At 43.3% G+C, this 22330-nt stretch overlaps 1 protein-coding gene across 5 annotated transcripts in view; it reads right to left on the minus strand.

Moving 5' to 3' along the window:
• The window catches only part of sorcs1 (sortilin-related VPS10 domain containing receptor 1), a 159375-nt gene extending 140081 nt beyond the window's left edge, over positions 1-19294 (minus strand). For 2 of the 5 annotated variants that reach the window (XM_008422152.2, XM_017305440.1), the window contains exon 1: positions 18476-19293. In XM_008422152.2, coding sequence (XP_008420374.1) covers positions 18476-19057 — 582 coding nt within the window. In that variant the 5' untranslated portion in view covers positions 19058-19293. Of the gene's footprint in view, positions 1-18475 lie in introns of all 5 variants that reach the window. The other 3 variants (XM_008422146.2, XM_008422157.2, XR_001776723.1) reach the window with 2 other exon arrangements.
• Between the last annotated feature and the right edge of the window lie 3036 nt (positions 19295-22330).

A 22330-nucleotide genomic window follows, 5' to 3' on the forward strand; every position in this document is an offset into this window, starting at 1 on the left:
CTAGCAGCAGGAAGCTAGCAGCAGTCCTCTCTGATGCCTCCTTTGTGTTTCCAGATTTCCCTCTGCAGATCTGTTTCCCTCCAGATTTCTCTCCGTTGCGTCAGTACGGCCTGCTGCTGGTCATGTGAGTATCAACCAATCAGGATGCAGCATCACAGCTTTTCTCTGATGAGTCATGAATTCATGTCATAAACAAGTTAAGTACGTTATAGTTTTAATTCTGGAGCTCTGGTCGACCAATCAGATGGTTAGTTTGACCCTGACCCTGCGTGGTGTGTGCAGTGACAGCGCCCCCGGTGGCCAGGCGGTGAGCGAGCGCTTCTCCCTGGGCTGGGACTCGGTGCTGGTCAGCTCTGACGGCGTCATCGTGGCCCGGCTGGACGGCCGGGGCAGCGGCTTCCAGGGCCAGCGGGTCCTGCATGAGGTGCACCAGAGGCTGGGCACGGTGGACGTCCAGGACCAGATCGCGCAGCTGCTGGTGGTGCTGCTGCTGCTGCTGGTGCTGCTGCTGCTGGTGCTGCTGCAGCTGCTGCTGCAGTTGCTGCTGGTGCTGCTGCAGCTGCTGCTGCTGCTGCTACAGCTGCTGCTGCTTGTCATCCAAACATTGATCTCGCCTTTCTTGATTTACAACAGTCCAGCTCTGAGAGGGGTTTGGAAACGGAGCTACATGGCCACACTTTGGCAGAGAGCATCGATGAACTTTGAATTGAAATCTGCCAGGACTGGCTGCAGAGTGTGTGGCCTAAACATTTCCACACCGGCGGTAGGAGTGAAGCCTGATGATGTAGAATATGTGTTTGTGTAAATCAGAGCTGATTATAAGAACTCTTCCATCCTGACCAGCGGTCTGCAGACGGGGGGATGATGCAACCTGGCTGAGGGGCCATCTGGCCTGAAGAGCTGTACCTGACTCCGGCCTCCCCTCTGGGCACCTGGCAGGACGGCCAGGACAATCGCTGGCAGTTTGCCACTCATGCAGAGATCCGGCTCTGACGGAGCGGGTCAGCGCAGAGCTGGACGCTGACCAGGCAGAGCAAAGGAAGTTCAGACATGAGAACCATGTTCATCTCCGGGTTATAAAAATATGTTTTCCATAAAATACAGAACAATAGAGATGAGATCAGAACCGCCTGATTTCTTGACTTAAGCCTGTTTCTGCCTAATATTCTCATTTTGATTGAGTTTTTTTATATGTTTGGGCTGAATGTAAGCAGTCCTCTGGACCGGTCAGAGTTCTTCCCTCTAACTCAGTAGTTTTGTTCTTGATAAGTTTCTGAAGCCTCGCTCTGCTCAACCCAACAACTGAACTTAGTTCTTTCATTTTTAAGCAGCTTTTAGGACCTGAACTCCCTGAATGTCCTTGTCTGCCTCCTGACATCACAGACCCTCTGCTCACACCGTGTCTGTTCTCACCGGCTCAACCTGAGTCCGAACTACGGAAATAATAACCACTCATGGAATCTGCTCCATTTTATATAATAACTACCTTTGTCTATCTCTATTTAATGAGTTTTTCACGTGGTTGAGATGATTTGTGTGTACCTGTGAGGACCGTCTGTCCCTCCTGGATTCAGATAATTAAGTCTTTAAACATAATTAAAGCATAACAATCAAAAAGCCCAATAATTATTATTCCTGTTCCATATTTACTTGGTGTGTTTAAAGGCTGGCTGTATGGCAGATAAAACGATAGATAATAACATGTTTAGTGTTTTATGGAGTGCTAGTCTCTTCATCTCTAACGAGGAGGAGATGAATGAGAATATAATCTTCTTAATCAGAAATAAAACTTCCAGCTCTCAGATGTTCAAACTCTCGTTAGTTTTGGTGTCTCTGAGAAAACTCTGCGATTCTGGTCTGATCCCAGTGAGAACACAGAACCAGCTTTATGACATAATGTTTCCTCCGTACTGTTACTATGAGAGCATTTAGTATCAGAGGTTCAGGCAGGAGTCGCAGCATCACGGCGTCGAGGTTCTGCCAAAGGTTCTGCTGTTCTGAATAATCCACCAACGTTTCTTTGATATTAATTTTATTCACAACAAGGATTTTCCCCAAAACAGAACCTTGCAGAAAGTCTTCACATTTCTTGCATCTTTTACAACTTTTGCACATTAAAGCATAAACACTATCACACAAATCAAGTTTCTCCTCCATAAAGCCAAATAAAACGAAGCCGTAAAGGTTTATGAATCTTTATGACGTCTGAACCGACAATAAACAACAAACTGTTTATTATAGAGCAACTTTATCAGAGGAAGAACCTCTGATGAACTTTTTAGTCAAAATCTTCTGAAAGTTGAATTATTAAAATAAAAAGGAACTTAAAGTCAAACTTTAAGTTTCTGCCACAGATTTTCTCTTTTTATTTTTGGAACTGAACTAAACATAAACCATGAACTGCTGAGATCAAACTGCTGATTATCGTTGAGTGATCATGATTTCATTTGTGTCGATACACTGCAGCTTTGTGACAAACTCAGGTATGTTGGCATCATTTCAAAAGCTTTAAGTGTTTCCACAATAAAATATTAATTCATAAAAAAATGTATATGTCAGTAAAGAGACTTGACTGGCACCACAAACCTCGATTATAAGTAATCGTCACACAGAACAACATGAGCTGGTTTAGAGAAAACAAGTATCAATGAATGAATGAATACAGCCCAATCTTATTAAATAGACATGAACACCAGCATATTTCATAAATACGAGGTGCTCTTAGCCTCCACTGTAGCTGTTTCTGAGCTGTTTAAAGCAGGTGGACATTTTTCCAAACACCTTGTGCTAACGCTCCTGTGGGTCCGGCGCCGACAGCCCAACTCTGCTGTCGCCTAATGGGCCCTGATGGCCGGTGCTAGCTTGAAAAGCCGGGACACGAGGAAGCAGAGCCGATCAAAGCAGCATCCTGGTTATACATGGTAATTCAGCGGCTAATGACGGCGCTGAGGTAAATGTGTTGAGACATCAGCAGATGTGGCAGAGACTGCACCTCCAGATGTCTTCATCTGTCCCTGGTGTGACTTCTCAAGGATGACAACATACACAGATGGGCCTGCCAAGAAGACGGAGGGAGTTTATTTTTCTAAGGTAAGACTTCCTGCTTCATGCAGCTCTTGGAGGCGCGTTCTGGTCTGCCCACATCGCAGATGCTACGCTAAGGCTAACCAGAATGTGCAACACTGGGACTTTCACAAAGTTTTACTTTAATACTGTGTAACAAATATTTCTGTACTTGTATCAGCAGTATGGAAGAACCGAGTCCGGTAACCCAGGAACCAGAAACCCACTCCAACCACGGGTACAGGCAGCCGCCCCCAGACCCGAACCCGCCCGGGGAAGGAGCCTGAAGCTGCCCACACCAACACGGGTCTCAACATGTTATCCATGTTTTACCAAGTTTAATATTATTTTATATTTCCAGCCATTTCTCCCGTTGATCTGTGTAATAAAAACTCCTTACAATCACGTTTCTGTTCAGTCCAAACTGTATCAGTGTTATTCCTGCTTTTATTTAATAAAACGCAACAGAATCCAGTCTCTTAGCTCAGACCAGCTGAAACAGACCATTTCAGTTCTCAGTCAGCAGCGTTAGCTCATGGCTCGCTCCCTGCAGGTGAAGCAGGTACAACACAAGCTGTCAGCTGATGCAGAACTAAACGCTCTGCAGCCTGCAGGCCGGATCTGTTGCAGCCTCATGTCTTTGTTTCACCTTCCTATCAACAAAGATCATCTTTAAGGGATGAAGGCTGTATTACGGCAGCGGAGCGTAGCCGGACTCTCCAATTAAAATTCATTGTGTTAATTTGCGGCACTAATGTGGCATTATTCACTTCCACCATGCCGCCGTGCTCACTCAACTATTAGTCACACATTGAAATGGGAATTTTGAATGCTGTATGTTGGATTAATTAACATCAGTGTTTTAATGGATTTAATTATAAGTAGCTGGTAAGACTTTATTGCAGACAATTAAAGTGGCTCTATTATTCTCATCCCAGGCTTTGTTGTTATTCTCCAAATCAATTAGGTACACATGAATCAGAACCAGAAGAAACGATTCATCTGATGCTTTTGTTGCAGTATCCGTCTTAAGAGATCACAAACTGACACTATTTAAATGATTTTGTCAACAAATGTAGCACCAACTGCTGTGCTGGTAAATTGGATCTTATGTCTAATTCCACTCAAGTATCACAAGAAATGTTTTCTTGCAGAGGCAGCAGAAGTTGTAAAAAGGTTACATGTTAACAGTCATTCTTTATTGCCATTAACTAACTAGTGTTGTCTCATTAGTGTGATTTACATTGTTTTTGCAGAACCAGGTGTCAAGCAGATGAAAATATTCCAATAAAACTGGGAAAGCAAAGATATCTGCACTGCAGTTAGCAGTAATACTGAAGCTCTGGTGGGTAAAACATGAACAGTTTCTACTGAAGTGGCAAAATGTGCAAACAAAGTATCCTACATGCTCGAACTGTTGGAACAAGGCAGGCCTGTTTTCATGGTTTTAATCAGACACTGACACCAATCAGACCCTTTGGCTATGAAGCGGGTTAGCACCCTATCAAAATCTATATTTGGCCCATAATGAAAGAAAATGTGTTTGTTTGGCTTATTGGCAATAAATCTTGAAACACTGAAAACGTTTATTTGCCTTTAAATGGAGCCATATTTCTAATAAAATTCCCTGTAGGGTTTAACAGCAGTTCATTCAGCATATATTACCTAGAAAGGTAACAGCTGTCAACACCTTCCAGTCTCTCTGGCTTTCAGCTGGTCTGTTTCACCTTCCATACACTTAATTGATGGGGATAACACCATAATGAAGACATCATGACCTGCGGAAAAAACGTCCTAAACTGAGGCTTTTCAGAGAAGACGTCGTCTGGAGCTGCAGCCATTAACAACAACACACACTTACAGGCGCAACACACACTTTGCATCCAGCATGATGATGATCCCTGGCAGACAAGAGGAACAGAAACACTTTGTAAACTTCAATCCTGAGCGAGACACGAAGTCATCAAAAGCAGAGCATTGAGTTATGCTTTTTCTAACGTAGCAGCATTTGTACAAGAAGCGGAAAGTTATTGATCATAATGAATCCCAGAGCGAATCTGACTCGTTAAAACATTTATTGTAATGTTGGGTCATTTTTGCATGCAGCGCAGGAAGTGTGTGGGTTTTTCTGAAAGGCTGAGGAAAGGAGAAAAAAAGCCCTCTGTAGGTTTTGCTTTTGAACACAAAGCGTTCTGGTCTGCATCATGTCGGCGTGTGAGTGGGCAACACAAAGTCAGGGGAGAAAAAAGCTGCTTGTCAAGCAAGATCCTGCATTTGTCAAAAAGTTTCCTTGAATTTGTTTTACTTGCTCATTTAGTCAAGTTCTCTCTGAGCCATTTCCACCACTCTATGTCTCCGTGTTTGATCAGACTTGGTCAATTAACTTGACCGGCCGTCTCGTGTGGCTCTCTCAGTCAAAGTGCTGCAGGCTCTTGAAAAGACCTTTTTCATCTTCACTTTCAGACACATTCCACTGGTTTACAGATTGCCCAGGATCCAATTTGTGCCTCCGAAATGTCCCGTGCAATTCTGCAGCAGATCAACGTGCGAGATGGGGAAAAGAACCTGTGGCGTCCTTGAAACAGCTGCAGGAATCACTCCTGTCAATCTGAATCGCTACATCGGGGGAACGGCTTTCAAAGAAGGCAGATAACATAAACACCATGGCCAGTAATTGAATCCTCATGCCTCAAACTGAAAGTCTGCAGCCAGAGAGCATCAGCTAAACTCTGTCCCACAAATCAAAGCATTTCTGCGTCATTCTTAACTGCTTGCTCTTACTTAACACCGTCCATGTGGCGTTTAAATGTTTTCAGATATCTGCTCTGTGGATTTGCTTCACCTTTCAGCTCAGCCTCTAAGCCTTGCATCAATGCCTTCCTAATAGCGTAGAGAGCTTCTCTAACCACATTACTTCCTTCACCATCATTCACATCAAAGTGTCAATCACAGCCGAGGGCAATGAGGTAGTAATACCACAGCAGAAAATCAGAGTGTGGATGTTTGTGGGGAGATATTAGTGCATCACATGGACACACAAGGCTGAAGCTCGGCCTCACAGGCTGTTACCTGCTTTTATGAAGGATTAAAGTGCTGAGCCACAAAGAAGAAACATCTTTTCATAAATGTTTTCATGAAGCTCAAAAACATTCAGGCAGTAAATACCTTCACCAACTACAGGAATGGTCCAGAGTTTTAATTTCACATTTCAGAATAAAGTACATAAAGTATAGAAATCTGATAGTGGAAAATAATTCTGGTCATTTTTTATGTAGAAAAGCCAATAATGTGATAGAATCAAAGAGCAGCTGAAGGATGGACTGTGGTTTAGTGGGTGAGGCTAAAACTGGGTCCATAGAGTTTTACATTATAATCAATATGTTTGAAAGGCAAAACAACGTTTTAATCTGATAAAACTCAATAGTGGAATCTAAAACCTTTAAGTAAAACCTCCCAAAATGATCCCAACATATTATGAGTAGAAATGATCAGGGTTAAAGGTCAGCACACCTTCTTATGTGTAAATCAGTTCCTTTTATGTTGTTCCTAGTTTTTCCATCCATTGTCTTCCTCTCTGCAGCCTGAAGCTCCTCCAGACTAACCAGAGAAACGTCGCCCCATAAAACCAGATGCCTCTCGATGTGGCGGAGCAGCGGCTCTCCTCTGTCGCTAAAGCTAACAGCTACAAGCTAACAGCCTGGGGATAAAACCTAATTTTGTTACAATAGTTTTTTGTTTTTATAGAAACTGTAAAAAGGCGTGTGGTTTTCTTTTCACCCATTTCAGATTCACTTTCTAAAACCACTACAGTGATTTCTTGGTTTCTGTTATATGAGAAACTTTTTGCATACTTTCCAAGGTTTGCCAGAATTTGATCAATTTAAAAAGTACAAAGACCAAAAGCAGGAGGAAGCAGATTTATTCTTGTTTGTCCGTCACCTTTATGTAACCACATCTGCTACAGCGCTATGTCTGCCTCCATCTGCCGTGTTGTAATTTTCCTGAAAGTAAGTCCTCTGGCTTTAAGCCGCAGTCGCATGGTTTTTATCTGCCTCTCTTTGGTAACTGTCATGTGGTCAGACATGAACTGAAAGGTTATCAGCAAACTGTCAGCATGTGTGAGGCAGTAATTGAACTCAAAGTGCAGCAATGTGGTGGTTTGACAAGTTGGCTGAACTCTGCTTGGATGGAGAAAAACTTTCAGGTTTCAGAGCTTTGCACCCCAGCAGGGTCCTGGAGGCTGCACGGGACCCCAGCCGACCCGTTTGTGTTTGGTTGACTTGGAAAAGGTCAGCCGCGTCCGTCAGGGGTCATTCATGGGTACCAGGCCCCTTGGTATGGGCTGTTAGGTCCTGGTATAACCAGTGTCAGGCCTTTGTCTGCATCGCCGGCAGTAAGTCAGACTCATTTCTAGGGAGAGCTGGACTCTGCCAAAGTTGTGCTTTGTCCCAGATTCTGTTCATAACCACAGCCGAGGTGTCGGGAGTCTGTTTTGAAGCAGATGGATGAAAATCGGCACCTTCAAATCTGAGACCATCCTCTACAGACTGAAAAGGATTGAGTGCCTTCTGTGGGTTGAGGTTCTGCCCAAAGTGGAGGAGTTTAAATATCGTGGGGTCTTGATCACGAATGAGGCAAAACGGACTGGGAGATTGACGGGTGGATTGGTGCTGCGTCTGCAGTGATACGGACCGTGAGCCGGTCAATCCAGAGGCTGAGATGGCCTTCGCCCACAGGCTGTCTGGGTTCTCCTGTACAGGTAAAAGCTCAGCCGTCTGGGAGGGATTCAGAGTCACTGCTTCTCCACATCGAGAGGAGCCAGCAGAGGGGAGGCGGCTTGAGCATCTGGTCAGGATCGTTCCTGTCCAGCTGGTTGGAGAGAGAGAAGTCTGGACCTCTGCAATATGATGGATGGATGGATGGATGGATGGATGGATGGATGGATGGATGGATGGATGGATGGATGGATGGATGGATGGATGGATGGATGGATGGATGGATNGGATGGATGGATGGATGGATGGATGGATGGATGGATGGATGGATGGATGGATGGATGGATGGATGGATGGATGGATGGATGGATGGATGGATGGACGGACGGACGGAAAAAGATGTAAAAAAGATTAAATTAAAGGTAAAGCTGCAGATCGGTGCCCATTGATGAATCTAATCAAAATATTCATGTAAAATTAGGGAAATTTGTCCAAGAGATTCGTGTAAAACAGCTTCACCCTCTGGCTCCTGCTGTATTACTGCAACAGCTTTAAAAAAACTGCTAAAACTGTATTGTAGCCTAAACAGATTCCAGGTTCCACAGTTACTGACAACCAGAAGCAGGAAGTGATCCTGGAAGCTCGGTGCTGCCTGAACAAACCGGTGAGGCTGATTTTTCTCCTCCTGCCTACTTGCTGCAAATTGACGAGGTCATAAATTGAGTCGACTGCAAAGGAAAGAACACAAAAAGGAAACGGAGCTTGTTGGATCATTGAAAACCAAAGAATGGCAGGAGCAATCAGAGCGGTTCTGCTGGCAGGACGTTTGGGTCTGCTGGTGTGTGTGCTTAAATAAAGTCTGCAAATGTGAAGCCTCGCATGGGAGAACCTTTAAAAATGTTTAGCTTCAGCCAAGAGACGACAGCAGAGAGTTTAACAGCGTGCAAGCACACAGCGAGGGAAATAAGGAGTTATTTGTGTGGGAGTCACTGGGGATGTTTGCTCCTATGAAGACAGAGGGACCCGGAGCCTCTCCGCAGCCTGACGGCGAGTAAACGCGGCTCATCGGAGCGTGACAGCATCCCGATCACTCCCAGGCACCCGAAGGGTCGCTTAGCCCACACAGCGCCGCCGCTTCAACGTGTCTTTTCTGCTCGTTTGCTTAAGTCTCTCCTCTCAGCAGGATGTGCTAACTAACAGGTCTGAAAGCACACAGATTAGACTCGGCTCACATTAAAATTGGATGTTCACAACCTGATTTGGAAGCCAGCATTGTAATTGCAGCACGACGCGGGAGGAGCGTGGCCAAGACACAAGGTGCATGTTAGTGAGCTGAAAGAGACTCAACACAGGAGGCAGCGAAAGGAAATCATCAGGAAATACAAACCAGATCCAGTTCAACTGGTGACATTTACATTTGTAGAATGATGCAGCAGAGCCACCATGTGAGGCTTAAATTCATTTAAAATAGAGAATATCTACAATTAAAGGTTTTCTATTAGAGCTGATGCATCCATAACCTGACAAGTACTTAACATTCACATTTTACGGTTTTATTACTGTTCCTGAAACAAAACAGACTGAATTAGATTCACAATGTGTTTAATGCATTTTTACCTTTTAAGTTTAGCTTTGCCTTAAACATAATTAATGACCTCTGATGATCCCAGAACTATTTGACCTTTTCTCTTTTGAAAGAAGTTTGTTTTTAAGTTAACACACGTTATTCACAACCTCTGATGATTATCAGGTTTGGGGTCTAAACAAAGTACAGAAACGGGCTTTGACTGGAATCTTTAAGTTATTCAGCTCATAATTCAGACAGGAAATGACTGGATATCAAAAATGTTTCATAAAGTTCCTCAAGGCTCGTGATTAGGTCCCACACATTTTCCTTTTTATATGTATTTGCTGCTATTTTTAAATTAAATGTGATTTTATGTTTTATCTATTAATCTACATTATATTATATTCCCTGCAGGATTATATCATTTTTATTATTTATTGCTTTTTTCTTCATATTTTATAAAACACTCCACATGTTATATGTATTATTTTAATTAAACTGGTTTAGTGATTTTTTGCTTTGGTTTCCATTTTCATAACATCTGATTGACATTTTTTGTATTTTGATCTGATTGATCTGATTGATCAGAATTACAGGCTCATTGTCCAGAATTATGTTTTCTATGAAAGACAAATATTAAAAATGTTTCAGTAGAAATTTGGAAAATAGCAACAAAGCAATGAAATATATTTTACAGAGCAACATAAATATTAAAATCCTTGATGGGCATGAAGTCGGTTAAAGTCGCTGATTGATTTGCTCTCGTTTCATTCGCTCGGTGGCAGGTCATTTTCAGGCTCTCATTACCTTTGCTGATAGTTTTTTGAGAGAAAATTGATCATCACTGGATCTCATCATGATAATAATCAGGTCACAACTGCAGCCTTCAATTTAGCAGATGGGTTTTTCTGAATTTAACTCCTCAGCATCATATTAAATAAAAAAACATACGTTTAGCTGGAAATGAAGTCTTGCTTTTACAAGGTGAATATCTCATAATTTAGTCCTGTTTGTCACTGCGGTCTCCTCTGTGCTGCTCCTCAACCTCTCCTGCGTCATGTTTAATATTTCTTCTATTCTTGTGATAATGTGTAATATTAAAGCAGCTGAAACTGCTGCTGGTTTCCTCGGCTGTAATCATCTCTGTTATCCCTGAGCTGATTGTTCTCGGTTCTCTGGAGTCTCATGTTTCTGGACCTCCTGCTGGGATCTTCCTGCTCTGCATTTCAAATGATCTCAGGTTCCTGCTGGTTGCTACCAGAGCGGCTCCTGAGTCTGACTCCGCATTTGGGTCTTAAAGTTACTCAATGACTACATTTCTCTTCACCTCCACATGGAGAATCAGTTTCTATCCAGATCAGGTCATTAACACAGAGATCTGGCTGACGGGTCCAGGAAGAAAACCCAAACATCTCTGTCCTCAGAGACGCTTGTGGACCGTTCTAGGTCCAGATGGAGACGGTGTTCTCCGCTCAGCTCCCGGTTTGCCTCTCATCTGTCCTGCAGGAGGCAGGATGGACCCACCTTCCCTCAATCCTCCTCAGTCGATTCATTTTGTGTCCAGAAACAACAAACGGGTCCAGAAACAACAAACAGGTCCAGAAACAAAGAGCAGCCATGACACAGCTCATCCTGTGAATTTATGAGAGAAATGAAGGACCATAAAAACATCCCTACTTCGAATAACTGTGCAAATGTAATCAGTTCTTCCAGAGTTCTGCTGCTGTCATGTTTCCACCTCCTGGTTTGGGTCCAAATGATCGTTCTGGGTTCGGTCAGAACATTTACTGCAGCCAGCTGGTTAAAAACAAACATTAACTAAGACTTGTTTTTCCAATTTCCCATCAAACTGAACTATTGATTTGTTCTGATTAACACGGCTAGAAAAGGTCATATGAAGTTCAGACAAAGATGTTATTGATTTCCATAAATAGCCAAATTTACAACAACTGAACTTCATTTGCTGGTTTTAAAACCTGATTATATTTTAGGTGTGATATTGGAAATTGGATATTTGACATTGGAGAAACTGCTGCGGCAGTAAAGGCCCTCAGTAGAACTCGCTGCAGATGATGATGACAAAATGACAAACAATCTGTAATAAAAGTGTAAAAACAAAAGGAAATAGATGCTTAGGAGGTTCTGCTGGGTGCAGCCTGTAGCTGAGTAACGATCAGACTGAGCTCATGTCATTTCTTATTCAAGCTAAAATACAAACAGTTCAGCTTCTATTTAACAGCAAAACTCAACCCAGACATCAGTTAAACTTTGACTTTAACACCAAATAAATCCTGATTTTAGCCATGATGTCAACAAGCCAGTTGAACTCGTCCCTTTACAAAACGTCAAAATTTGATCCAAGCTACTTGATGCTAATGAAGTTTCTGGACGTTGCAGGAGCAGCAGCAGCTGAGGAGGCCGGCAGCCTGCAGGGTGCCGGACGAGCCCCCCTCTCTGCTCCTCTCAGTCACTTTGCTGCTGAGTCTCTGGGTCAGAACCCCCACCGCCACGCCTGCTGCTGGTGGGGCGGATGGACGGTAGCCTCACTGCCCCGGGCAGCTGTGGCTACAATGTAGCTCGCCACCATCAGTGTGTGAATGTGTGTGTGACTGATTGGAGTCGCTTCAGAGTCCTCAGACTTAATATTGTGCTGTACAAGAACCATTAAAACAAATTCTGATTCATTGAGGCTCATCAAAATGTGGTCAGATTAAAATCAAACCCAAACCGAATAAAACAAGTCAGTCAGATTCAGGATGCAGCTGGTGGAACGGTCCCTATCAGAGTCAGTCACTTTGCACCAATCCCTGATCCTCAGAAAGTACAAGGCGACAGTGGAGAGGAAACATCAGGCTGAAAGAAGCAGGCAGCAAACGGAGCCGTGTGAGAAACGCAGCACAATAATGATTCAAACATGTAACGTCTGAGCAGCCAGGCAGGCGTTAGAGACCACAGCTGCATGCAAACACTTAAAACTGCATATTTTATTAATTCACACACCAAATGTAATGATACAGATTGAATGTGGTCATTGATATCTGCTATTAATATTCCTGTTACGGCCGACAACTAATATTATGTACATTATATATATTTTTAAAGGTTTTGTTGGCTCTAGTGGCCTTTCTTTCTTAGTTTGACAGGAAGGAGGGTAATGAGAGACAGGGAAGACATGTGGCGAATGTCACCAGGTCGGGAATCGAACCTGCGACCACCGCCACAAGGACCAAGGCCTCAGTGCGTGGGTCATGCTTTGCCCCTGCACCACCACAGCACACTTATTATATATATTTTTAAATGACCACACCTCCGACTAAACCACTGCTTCTCAGTTAGATTCCCCACAATCCTTTGCTGCATCGCTGTCACATGACTCGGCTTTCTGAACCTACTGAGGGTAAAAACCCTGCTAGAAATAAATCAACTAAAATATAGTGAAAAATTTGATACATTTACATATTAATATAAATAAAATATGAATATGTAATGTAAATGTACATATTAATATAATATATTAATATATTCACGTACTATATGTAATTAATAAAGTCACATATAACATTATTTTTCTGTGGAATTTGATGTTTTTATAGCACCCAGCGGCTCCTCAGTGAAACGTCCCTGTCAGTTGGATTCGTTGCAAAGTGAAGCAGTTTTCAGACGAACTGAACTCGGCCTCTCCGGTCGGATTATGATCACGTTTCCTGGAGCGGTGATGAAACTGAATTTGGGTTTGGAGGAAGCGGGGCGTTGCCATGGTTGTGGGGATGCAAATATAGATTCCCTCCCCGGCGCAGGCAGACGTGTGAGACTGTGACTGAGGCAGCATATTTCTCGCCCCCTTCGGAGGCCGTCATGTGACCCACACCTCATTAATCTGTCACGAGCTCTTGTGATATTTTGCGTCTGTTTGTGCATTACAAATCCAAACGCCACGCTGCTGCCGCTGAGCATCATTTTCTGATATCTCTGCTTCTAATTGCTTCTATTGGACTCCTTCCAGTGCAGGTTGCTGCATGTCTGCAGGAGCTGAAACTTCTCCTGACAGACAATACGTCAGTTCCAATCCTTCTGAGTGACAGGCTGAAGTACTTAATGCCTGACATTTCATAATGTAAATAATGCGGTCCCCTGCATGCCTTACATCCATCTGAGCAATATGCCACAGCTCCCTGGATGAGAGTGCTCTTTACCTGTAACCTTTTTTTCCACGACGTTCCTGCCAGGAACATGAAGGCAGCAGATATTTGTTCCATTAGTCTCTGTCTGTTTCATCAGCAGGAAAAAGAAAAATATTAGGATTTTTTTGGTTACCAGCTTTCATGCTGCTTATTTTAAAAAGTGAGGAGTAAAAGCACCACAGGAAGCTGCTCGGCTCCCTGCGCTCGGTGAAGAGGTCGTCTGGTTGCTCTACTCTGACACATTTCATGTAGCAGAGATCCAAGAGTTGTTTCTGATGCAAATCTGTGTTGTTTTCTTCTGATTAACAGTTTTAGTTGCATTTGCCTGTTTTTTGTCTGATTTAAAGGAGGTAAATTTTTCCATACACTTCCATCCATCCATCCATTTTCTTTCACCCTTGTCCCTCAGTGGGGTCAGGAGGTGCTGCTGCCTCTCCAGCTAGCGTGCCGGGCGAGAAGCGGGGTCACCCTGGACAGGTCGCCAGTCTGTCGCAGGGCAACACAGAGACACAACCATGCACACACACACTCACACCTAGGGGCAATCTGGAGAGGCCAGTTAACCTGACAGTCATGTTTTTGGACTGTGGGAGGAAACCGGAGTACCTGGAGAAAACCCACCATGCACATGCACAGGGAGAAAACCCACCATGCACATGCACGGAGAACATGGAGACTCCATGCAGAAAGACCGGGAATCGAACCCAGAACCTTCTTGCTGCAAGGCTACAGCTCTACCAACTGCGCCACTGTGCAGCCCCCATACACTTTCTGGTTAGGATATTCAGGAACAACATAGAACTAGAGCTTGTTTTAAAGTAGAAGCTGCTGCAGCGACGCCTGATGAAGTCATATTCACCAAGGAAGAAAAGCCACCAATATGAACACCCTGAAGCTGACACTGGCAGCCGGACATCTTCCCAGTCCAACCAGCAGACAGGGGATGCTGGGCGGTGGGATTAATGCCATGTAACGTAGATGAGCATCAGGGAGAATCTGAGGTCTGTTTTCTCACTAATCTCGTTTGCAGAGTCCCAACATTCAACTGGTCTTTAAATAGTTTTGTAATTCTGCGTGTTTGACATCATTAAGAAGTTTAGAATCCAATATTTCCTAATCTGTAAATACCTGAAAACGCTTCAGAGAGACTCGGACCTGGTTTCGTCATGGCCAGTCACAAATGGCTGAAGAGACAAAAACCAAGTTATTTGGCAACTTGGAGCAGATTTATGTTTGGAAGAGACGGATTATGGCCATGAACAATGAACCGACTTGTGTTGTGACGTTTCTCTGTTAGCCTGTTAGCTGATGCAGCAGGACAATGTTCCCAAACTGGTTTTCAAATGGATCTGGAGAGTCAACAGTGAAACACTGCTGACATCAGCCCTACTAACTATGTACGTATGAAACAGGAACGCCAGGACAGCCAGTGAAGCTCTACAGTCTTGAAGGAATTTTTAGAGCAGTCATACAATCCGGCAGAATGAAGCCAGAAGCCTGTTCAGAGTCGTGTCTCTGAGGAAACAGATGCTCAAATACAAAAACTCCAAAATGATATTCATGCCACTGATGAGTGTATGTAAACTTCTGACCTTCACTGTATAAAAAAAAATACACAAATCTTATAAGTTATCATTGCAAAACTGTATGAATCTGTAACCTGACAACATCTGCAGTAAATCACACCATTTTCCGTCTTTTCTCTGATTTACAGACGTTCATCAAACGGCTCCAGTCTCACAGTGACAGATCTGACAGCTAACGAGTCTTTTCTTGATTCTAGAAACACTTTCTGCAGCACAAGGACGTGATCTTTGGATGTTTCCGCTCCATCCTGCGACGCTGCGCTGTCCACCTACACGGCAACACACAACAGGTTCTGGCTTGTTCCTCTGCACCGTGGCACAGAGAAGAGCATTAAACAAAAGAAATAAAATTATTAATATGCTCTTTAAATACAGCAGCTGTGATTTATAACATTAAACTCAGGTTGTAAACACATGAAGCACCTTAAATAAGCTGTGGAGAGTGAAGAGCAACAGCATTTAAAACATTTCTCCTCGCCAAACATAAATGAAGATAAAACAGGCAGAGCAGGGCTGACAGGCCAAATCCTATTAAATTGTCATATTGCTGTGATTTACTGAAAGCAGAATTCTCCATTCAGCGGCTCTGGTGCGTGTTTCTGCTCACAATGCTTCTGTTTCTGTCTGTTCACGGTACGCAGCTGATTTCACTCCTGTGGCCAATTTTTCATGAGTCATAATTACATGCAACCAAACAGGCTTGCAGTGACGCGGGTCGGCTCAGAGACGAGAGCTTTGTAAACGCTTGGGAGGTTAAATATTAAGAGCACGGCGGCCCTTATCTGCATCGCTCTCACTTCAGCGCCGCGCCGCCTTGTTTATCCAGCAGCTCAGACCAACACGCCTGTTTACCCGCTGCAGCTACGGCGCCGCCTGCTTCATGTCGGGTCTTTCCTGTTATCTCATCCGTCCAGGTCGGGGAACAGCAGCTCATTATTGTTTTACCAAACAGATCTAACTGTATGGCTGCTTTCAGATTTGTGCACAAGAAAAAAATATTGATGGAATTAAAAAGAGAAAAATGTGATATTGACTGTTTGTTTCTATAGATAATCAGTTTCCTTCTGAAGCTCCAACAGTTTATTTACTTCACAATAAAACCGAAGCAACAAGACGGGAGGATTTCTCACGTTTCACTGCCTCCAAACTCAAAACAATTTGACAAATTTGTTTTTCTTCTTCAACTGTTGAATGTGCTCCAGTAAATTCAGAGTTATTCCACGCTCCACAAAGTCCAACTGTTAGCTAACAAAACAAATTGTTGCACAATTTCCTCATAAAAATGTACCTGGAGTGTTGCTGTAACTCATTTAATAATGCTTGAGAAATCCTTGAACTTCCTGTTTCAGCCATTCAGAGGTGCCTTCATGTTTGCCATACGATGCGTCACCTCTTCCTGCAAAGCTCCGCCCCCACAGCTCCATCAGACTAGCGGCAGCAGCAATCAGCAAACACCTGATGGAGTTGAGTCTGCTGAACTCAGAAGGCGTGGCAGAAAGCGTAGGAGGTTCTTAAAGAGACAGCGGCCAATTTTAAGGGTCGGCCATGATGAAGCTGTGTTTGACATGTGCAGCAGTTTCATAACAACTGAAGGTAATGTTGTTGATTGTGCTACAAAATGTCACTATGGGAAATACATAATTACCCACATATTGAGATGTTCAGATTTGTTTCTCTGAGGTTTTATGGATTATTAAAGGTTTTCCACTTGGTGGACAATTTGGCCTGTTGGGAAATCATCTACTCAGATGCTACATTATCTGCATTCATCTTTACTAATGAAAGACAATTTTGACCTCGGCATCAAAGTTGATATGAAAATTTAACAGAGAATCACAACTCATCCCTGAAATGGGATCAATTCATGGCAATCAAACTGACGGTTCCCAGGTTCTGCAGGTCAGAATGAATCTTTTATTCTGACCGAACACTAAACTTACGTTATTTATAAGTAAATCATTTAAAACTCATGTGTAACTCAGGGAACAATATTTATACTCAGTATGTGTAAAGGGCTTATTTTATGCCTTAATAGAGTAAAAGTGTCACTTTATTAACCAGCTTTAATTTCAGATTCAATCATTCAAATTATAGTGCAAATATCACGGCAAATTGTTTTTTCTGTCTGTTTATGAATAAAACATGCATAGTTTAGATATTTTTGAATTAAGACTTTTAAGCTTCATCCTATAGATTTTTGTATAATTGATATTTTTTTCTGCGTATTTGATATTCCTATTCACATGTTGACTATCTGCTTGGTGGTGATATATTTTACTCAACAGTGATTCTAACAGTCAAACATAAATTCGTCTCTCAGTTTGTTCTGTTTCCACGTGTTTCCATTCCAGCTCGTCTCATTAAGTTGAAGCTTTTGGAAGAGAAGGTCACCCTGAAAAGGTTTTAGAGCAGGAAAAACTTTTTCCCTCCTCTCACTTCATTTCTCATCTCTGAAGAGGGAACAAAAATAAAGCATAAAGGCCAGTTTGTACATCTGACCTGCTTTACACGAATCCAGCAGCAGAGCAGAGAAAAGGCTGAACAGACCTGAAGGGAAACCAGAACCTGACTGGTACCGCCATTCAGCTGCATCTAACGAGTTAAAAACATTAACACAATGAAACACTATGTGTATGTGTGTTTTTTGACTAAATGTGATTAACTATAGACCACTGAAGACATAAACTTTAGCTTTTTACAGTTTTTTTTCTTCTTCTTCAGACAATTCAAAAATATTATTTAAATTTCTAATTAAAAATGTTTTTTTTCATCTGTAAATTTCAGAAAAAAAGTCTGAAAAATATTTTTAACATGAATATTTCTAAATAATAAAATAAAAGACAATCCGAGCAAAATTCTGATCAATAATTCAAAATGTTTCTCAACTAGAGCTTTTGGTTGGAATCTCTTTCATGTTTCATTTGGATTCAAGCTCTCACAATAGTCCTAAAGGTGGAGTCTGACCTCTGACCTATAACTTCGGCAGAGCTGCTGCTCCTCCTGCCCTGAAGTCCAGCGGGCTGTCAGAAACTCTGGCTCCGGAGAGCAGAAGCTGAAAAAGCCTCACCTCTCCCACAACCTGCACAGCGACCTGAAAATCCCGCCTGCAGCTCCAGCCTCACTTCAGCTCAGCTCGGCTCAGGATGCAGGAGTTCAGGGATCCGCTCCTCATCTCCAGCGTCCAGATTTAATCCTGACTAATGATCTGTCCGCGGTCAGGCGGCTGATGTCCTCACTAAGACGTGACATTTTAATTAAAGAAGTTGAGTTAGTCCGCTGGACTCGCTCTTACTCACACGCTCGCTCTCACGCACGCTGTCACGCACGCACACGCATGTCAACCAGCGCAGGTGTGTGACTTACGCTGCTGTTGTGGCCGGACCAGTGCACCATGGCCTGGTTGTGGGATGAGTCCCCGGTCAGGGCGAACGTGGAGCTGTTGAGCTTTAACTCCTCCTGCCGCGCGCCGGCCGCTCTGCGCTCCTCTCCGCTCCAGCGCGCCGCTCTGCGCCACGCCGCCGCCGCCGCCGCCGCCGTCGCTCCCTCTGCCGGGGCTGATCTGACTGCATCCCCGCCACTGTCCCTCCTGAAGCGCCGTGGAGTCGAACCAACACCGTCCTTGTGTTGGGAAACTTTCCCGCTGTCTGTAATCCGCTCCCGCCTCAGCTGCCCCCGGTCTGGAGCGCATCCAGCGGGGCCCGGCTCGCAGGGGACCTTCCCGGTCCGGTCTCCGCTCCCCAAAACTTCCCCCTTTGCCCCGGCAGCGGGACCACTTGTTTCAACCCTCAGCAGTAATTCCTGCGCGCCGCGCCACATATTCCCATCCCGGCATGACCTGCAGGTTATCTCAGCCTCGGCGACGCCAAGCAAGCCGGGCAGGAGGAGGAAGAGCCCGAACCGGAGCGCACCGTGCCACTTTGGGCAGAACCTGACCTCCGTCTCCATCGCTGGGGGCAGAACGGGATGCAGCGGATGCTGGGAGTTTTCTCTGCCTCTCCGGACGAGGTTCTGAGCTCGATGTGGAAGAGAAACTGCTGCAAGTTGCGGCGTTGGAGCCAAATGCGGCGGAGTCCAAAGTGCGGCTGAGCCTAAGTGGTCCAAGTTGAATTTGATGAAATGAAGCCCCGCGCGCGCGCAGAGGGCGGAGCTGCATCCACTAGATGGAGAACAATGTTGCGTCTGTCTGCCTCAGATCTGCTGTTTCCACCACATGGTCGAGCTTCAACTCTCACATTTTCTCTGCCTCACTTTTTTCCTTCACATTTTATTAGAGCTATTTTTGGTAATTGTTCTAATTATTTATTTATCTCCCCCGTTGCAGCTTGTTAACCTTCCTCCTGAGGAAGTAGATCTTCTAATTTCTGCAAATGGAATAAGATAATAGGACAGTTTAGATAAGAACCGATGTGTGAAGATTTAGTTATTCATTTCAATATATATTAAAAGATAAAATTATACTTAGTGATGTATTTCTAGTCTTCATTTGTTTTGATCTATTTTGTTTACAGCGAATGAAAATGTTAAATTCACTTAATCAGAACATTTTTATTTCACATTAAACTTAATATTTTTAATCAGGAATGTTTCTCATCTATCCAACAGCACAACATTATGGTTTCAGTTCATATTGACATCCATCTGGTCAGGAAGGGTCAAAAAGACAAGAAGCGGAGTGTCCACAGACTTCTGCATTCAAGAATATTGATGGGAAGTTAAGTGGAAGGAAAAACTCAGGTAAAAACACAGTTTTACATTATTTCAGTAACCAAAACAGATTTTTTTGTCATGTTGAGTGAAGATGGACCAGGCTTGATACGTAATGTTGTGTTGCAGATTTTATGAAAAAATAAAGAACAAAACTTCCTAAAATACAGGAAGCCAGAGTGGAACAGAAGTAATCCATAAGGAAAAACCAGAAGGGAGACATGGGGAGACAGCAGGGAAACCAGGGAACTAACAGAAGGATCCGGCAAGGAGAGACTGAGAAAGAGGTGCTAAAGTACTGAGAGAGTTGGGTTGAATGCTGAAACAAAGGAAGTGGGTTGATTGGCTAACTGACTGCAGGTCTGCAGGTGTGAGAGACAGAAAGAGAGAGAGAGAGAGAGAGAGAGAGAGAGACAGAGAGAGAGAAAGAGAGAGAGAGAGAGAGAGGGTAACAGGAAGAAGTAAGAGACCCAAAATAATAAACCACAGAACAATAGAGCCTAACATTTTCTTTTTTAATGTATCAACTTTTAACCCTCCACACTTCTAAGCATCTCTGTAAAATCCCTACTGTTAGTTAATATTGATACTCTTACTTTGAAATGCAACAGGAAGTTCTCTGCTAAGCAAGCTTGTGAAATGAAATAAATAAATGAAAGTTGATGCCACAGATGGTAGACATATTAAGTTAAATGACAAACGTTCATTTTGTCCAATCAGGAGAGGTCGTCGAGAAACGCCTACGATGACACGCGTGTCCAATCATGTTGGAGTTGATTTGGTTCATCCAATCAGGTGTGGCAGATCTGGGCAAAAGGAGCCCAGACCAAACAGACACTGAGCAGTTTGACATATTTTCAGTGGGACCAGATTTATGAATCCAATCTATTTTATTGGTGTGATGTAATATTTTATTTTATGTGACAGTATCTGTAAGCAAAAACCATTAAATGTAGGAATAACATGAATAAATTCACTTTATCGAGTTGCTTTTGATGCTATTTATATATAGAAAGATGCACTCATGTATTCTGAGCCTAATGATGAAACTTATCTCTTCATTTTTTTATGGAAAATGCTACATATTTCTATTACATGCAAGGTGATATTTCATTTCTTTTGCTAGTTTGTAATATTATGCATTTTAAATCCACAGGCTGGCTTTGATCATTTTATGCCCACTTGATCACAACCTCCAGCAGCCAAGGGCCTCTGATCATTCCCTCAAATTAATATGTTTCCAATTAAGTGCAACATATTATACAGTTATTAAAGGGTAATTAAGGAGCTTTTCTCTGCCTCGCCTGCAGGATGATTGGTTTGATGCAGCTGAAGGGCAGCAGGCTGCCACTGCTTCCTGAATTAGGCCAGAAAATGGACATCATGTATTTATCCGGCACAAAAAGCCAGCGGAAACAACGAAAGTTCATCTCCTAGAGACCCTGCAGCTCCGCGTGTCTAATCACCGGAGGTTAGCAGCGACTGTTGATGAGCGACTGTAGCCAAACGCGACGTTCAAATGGCCACAGAGCTGCAACAGCTGCCTGCTTCAGCCACGGAGTGAGCCATCAGGGAGGGAAACGGCGCCTGGAGACGCGATTACCTTCTGCACAGAAACTAAAACAAATTTTAAAACGGTATTTTGCTTTGCTGCATACCATGATGCATACAAATATCTGTCCTAACTCTCAGATTAGGTTTAGTGGCTAGTAGCTCTTCAGCCGGGTCAGCTGTAGTTCCTTCAAGAGGTTGGCAGAACATGCTTCTTCAACATGTAGCACTTCCACTGCTTTCACCGTAAAATACATATCTGATGGTGTGTGTTGATATAAGGCACACTTTGCCTCAACACCTAGAAATAAATCCAGCTGCCTTCAGAAATCACCTCATAAGGGAAAATTAATAATGACCATCTATTTTCAGATTCCTGTTTATATAACCGTTTTTCAAAAATGTGTTATTTTCCAGTAACTTCCCAGAATGCAGTGTGTGGCTCTGACACATAAACGACATTTACTACATTGTCGTCTGTGGTTGACATGTGAAGAAGGAGCATCAATCAGTAGTTTCCTTTTTGGAGTTATTATCGATCAGTTATTTAGGAATAACTGATCGATTATTCCTTATAGTTTTGGATTTGGTGCAACGTCTCTCTACTCAGCCTGTCATCCAACAGAAATATATGAGGAGGAGACGAAGGGCAGCAACAGCAAAGGAGGTGGATTAGCAGAGCTTAGTAACACCTGATGATGTCATCCAGGACGTCACTGTGAAATATCACCTGGATTTTTAGCTGCTAGTCATGAACAGAAACATAAAGACAACAGCCTTAAAAACAAGTCAGAGCATTTATCTGACGGTTGCTCATATGTTCTGGTTTCACTGAGCAGAATCAGAAACACATCAGATCTCTGGGTCATGATGTCATCTGGACCAGCTTCCTGTCCTGATATCATGTGGACCAGCTTCCTGTTCTGATGACCAGCTTCCTGTTCTGATGTCATCTGGACCAGC

Source organism: Poecilia reticulata, linkage group LG1 (assembly GCF_000633615.1).
Source record: "Poecilia reticulata strain Guanapo linkage group LG1, Guppy_female_1.0+MT, whole genome shotgun sequence".
NCBI lineage: Eukaryota > Metazoa > Chordata > Actinopteri > Cyprinodontiformes > Poeciliidae > Poecilia > Poecilia reticulata.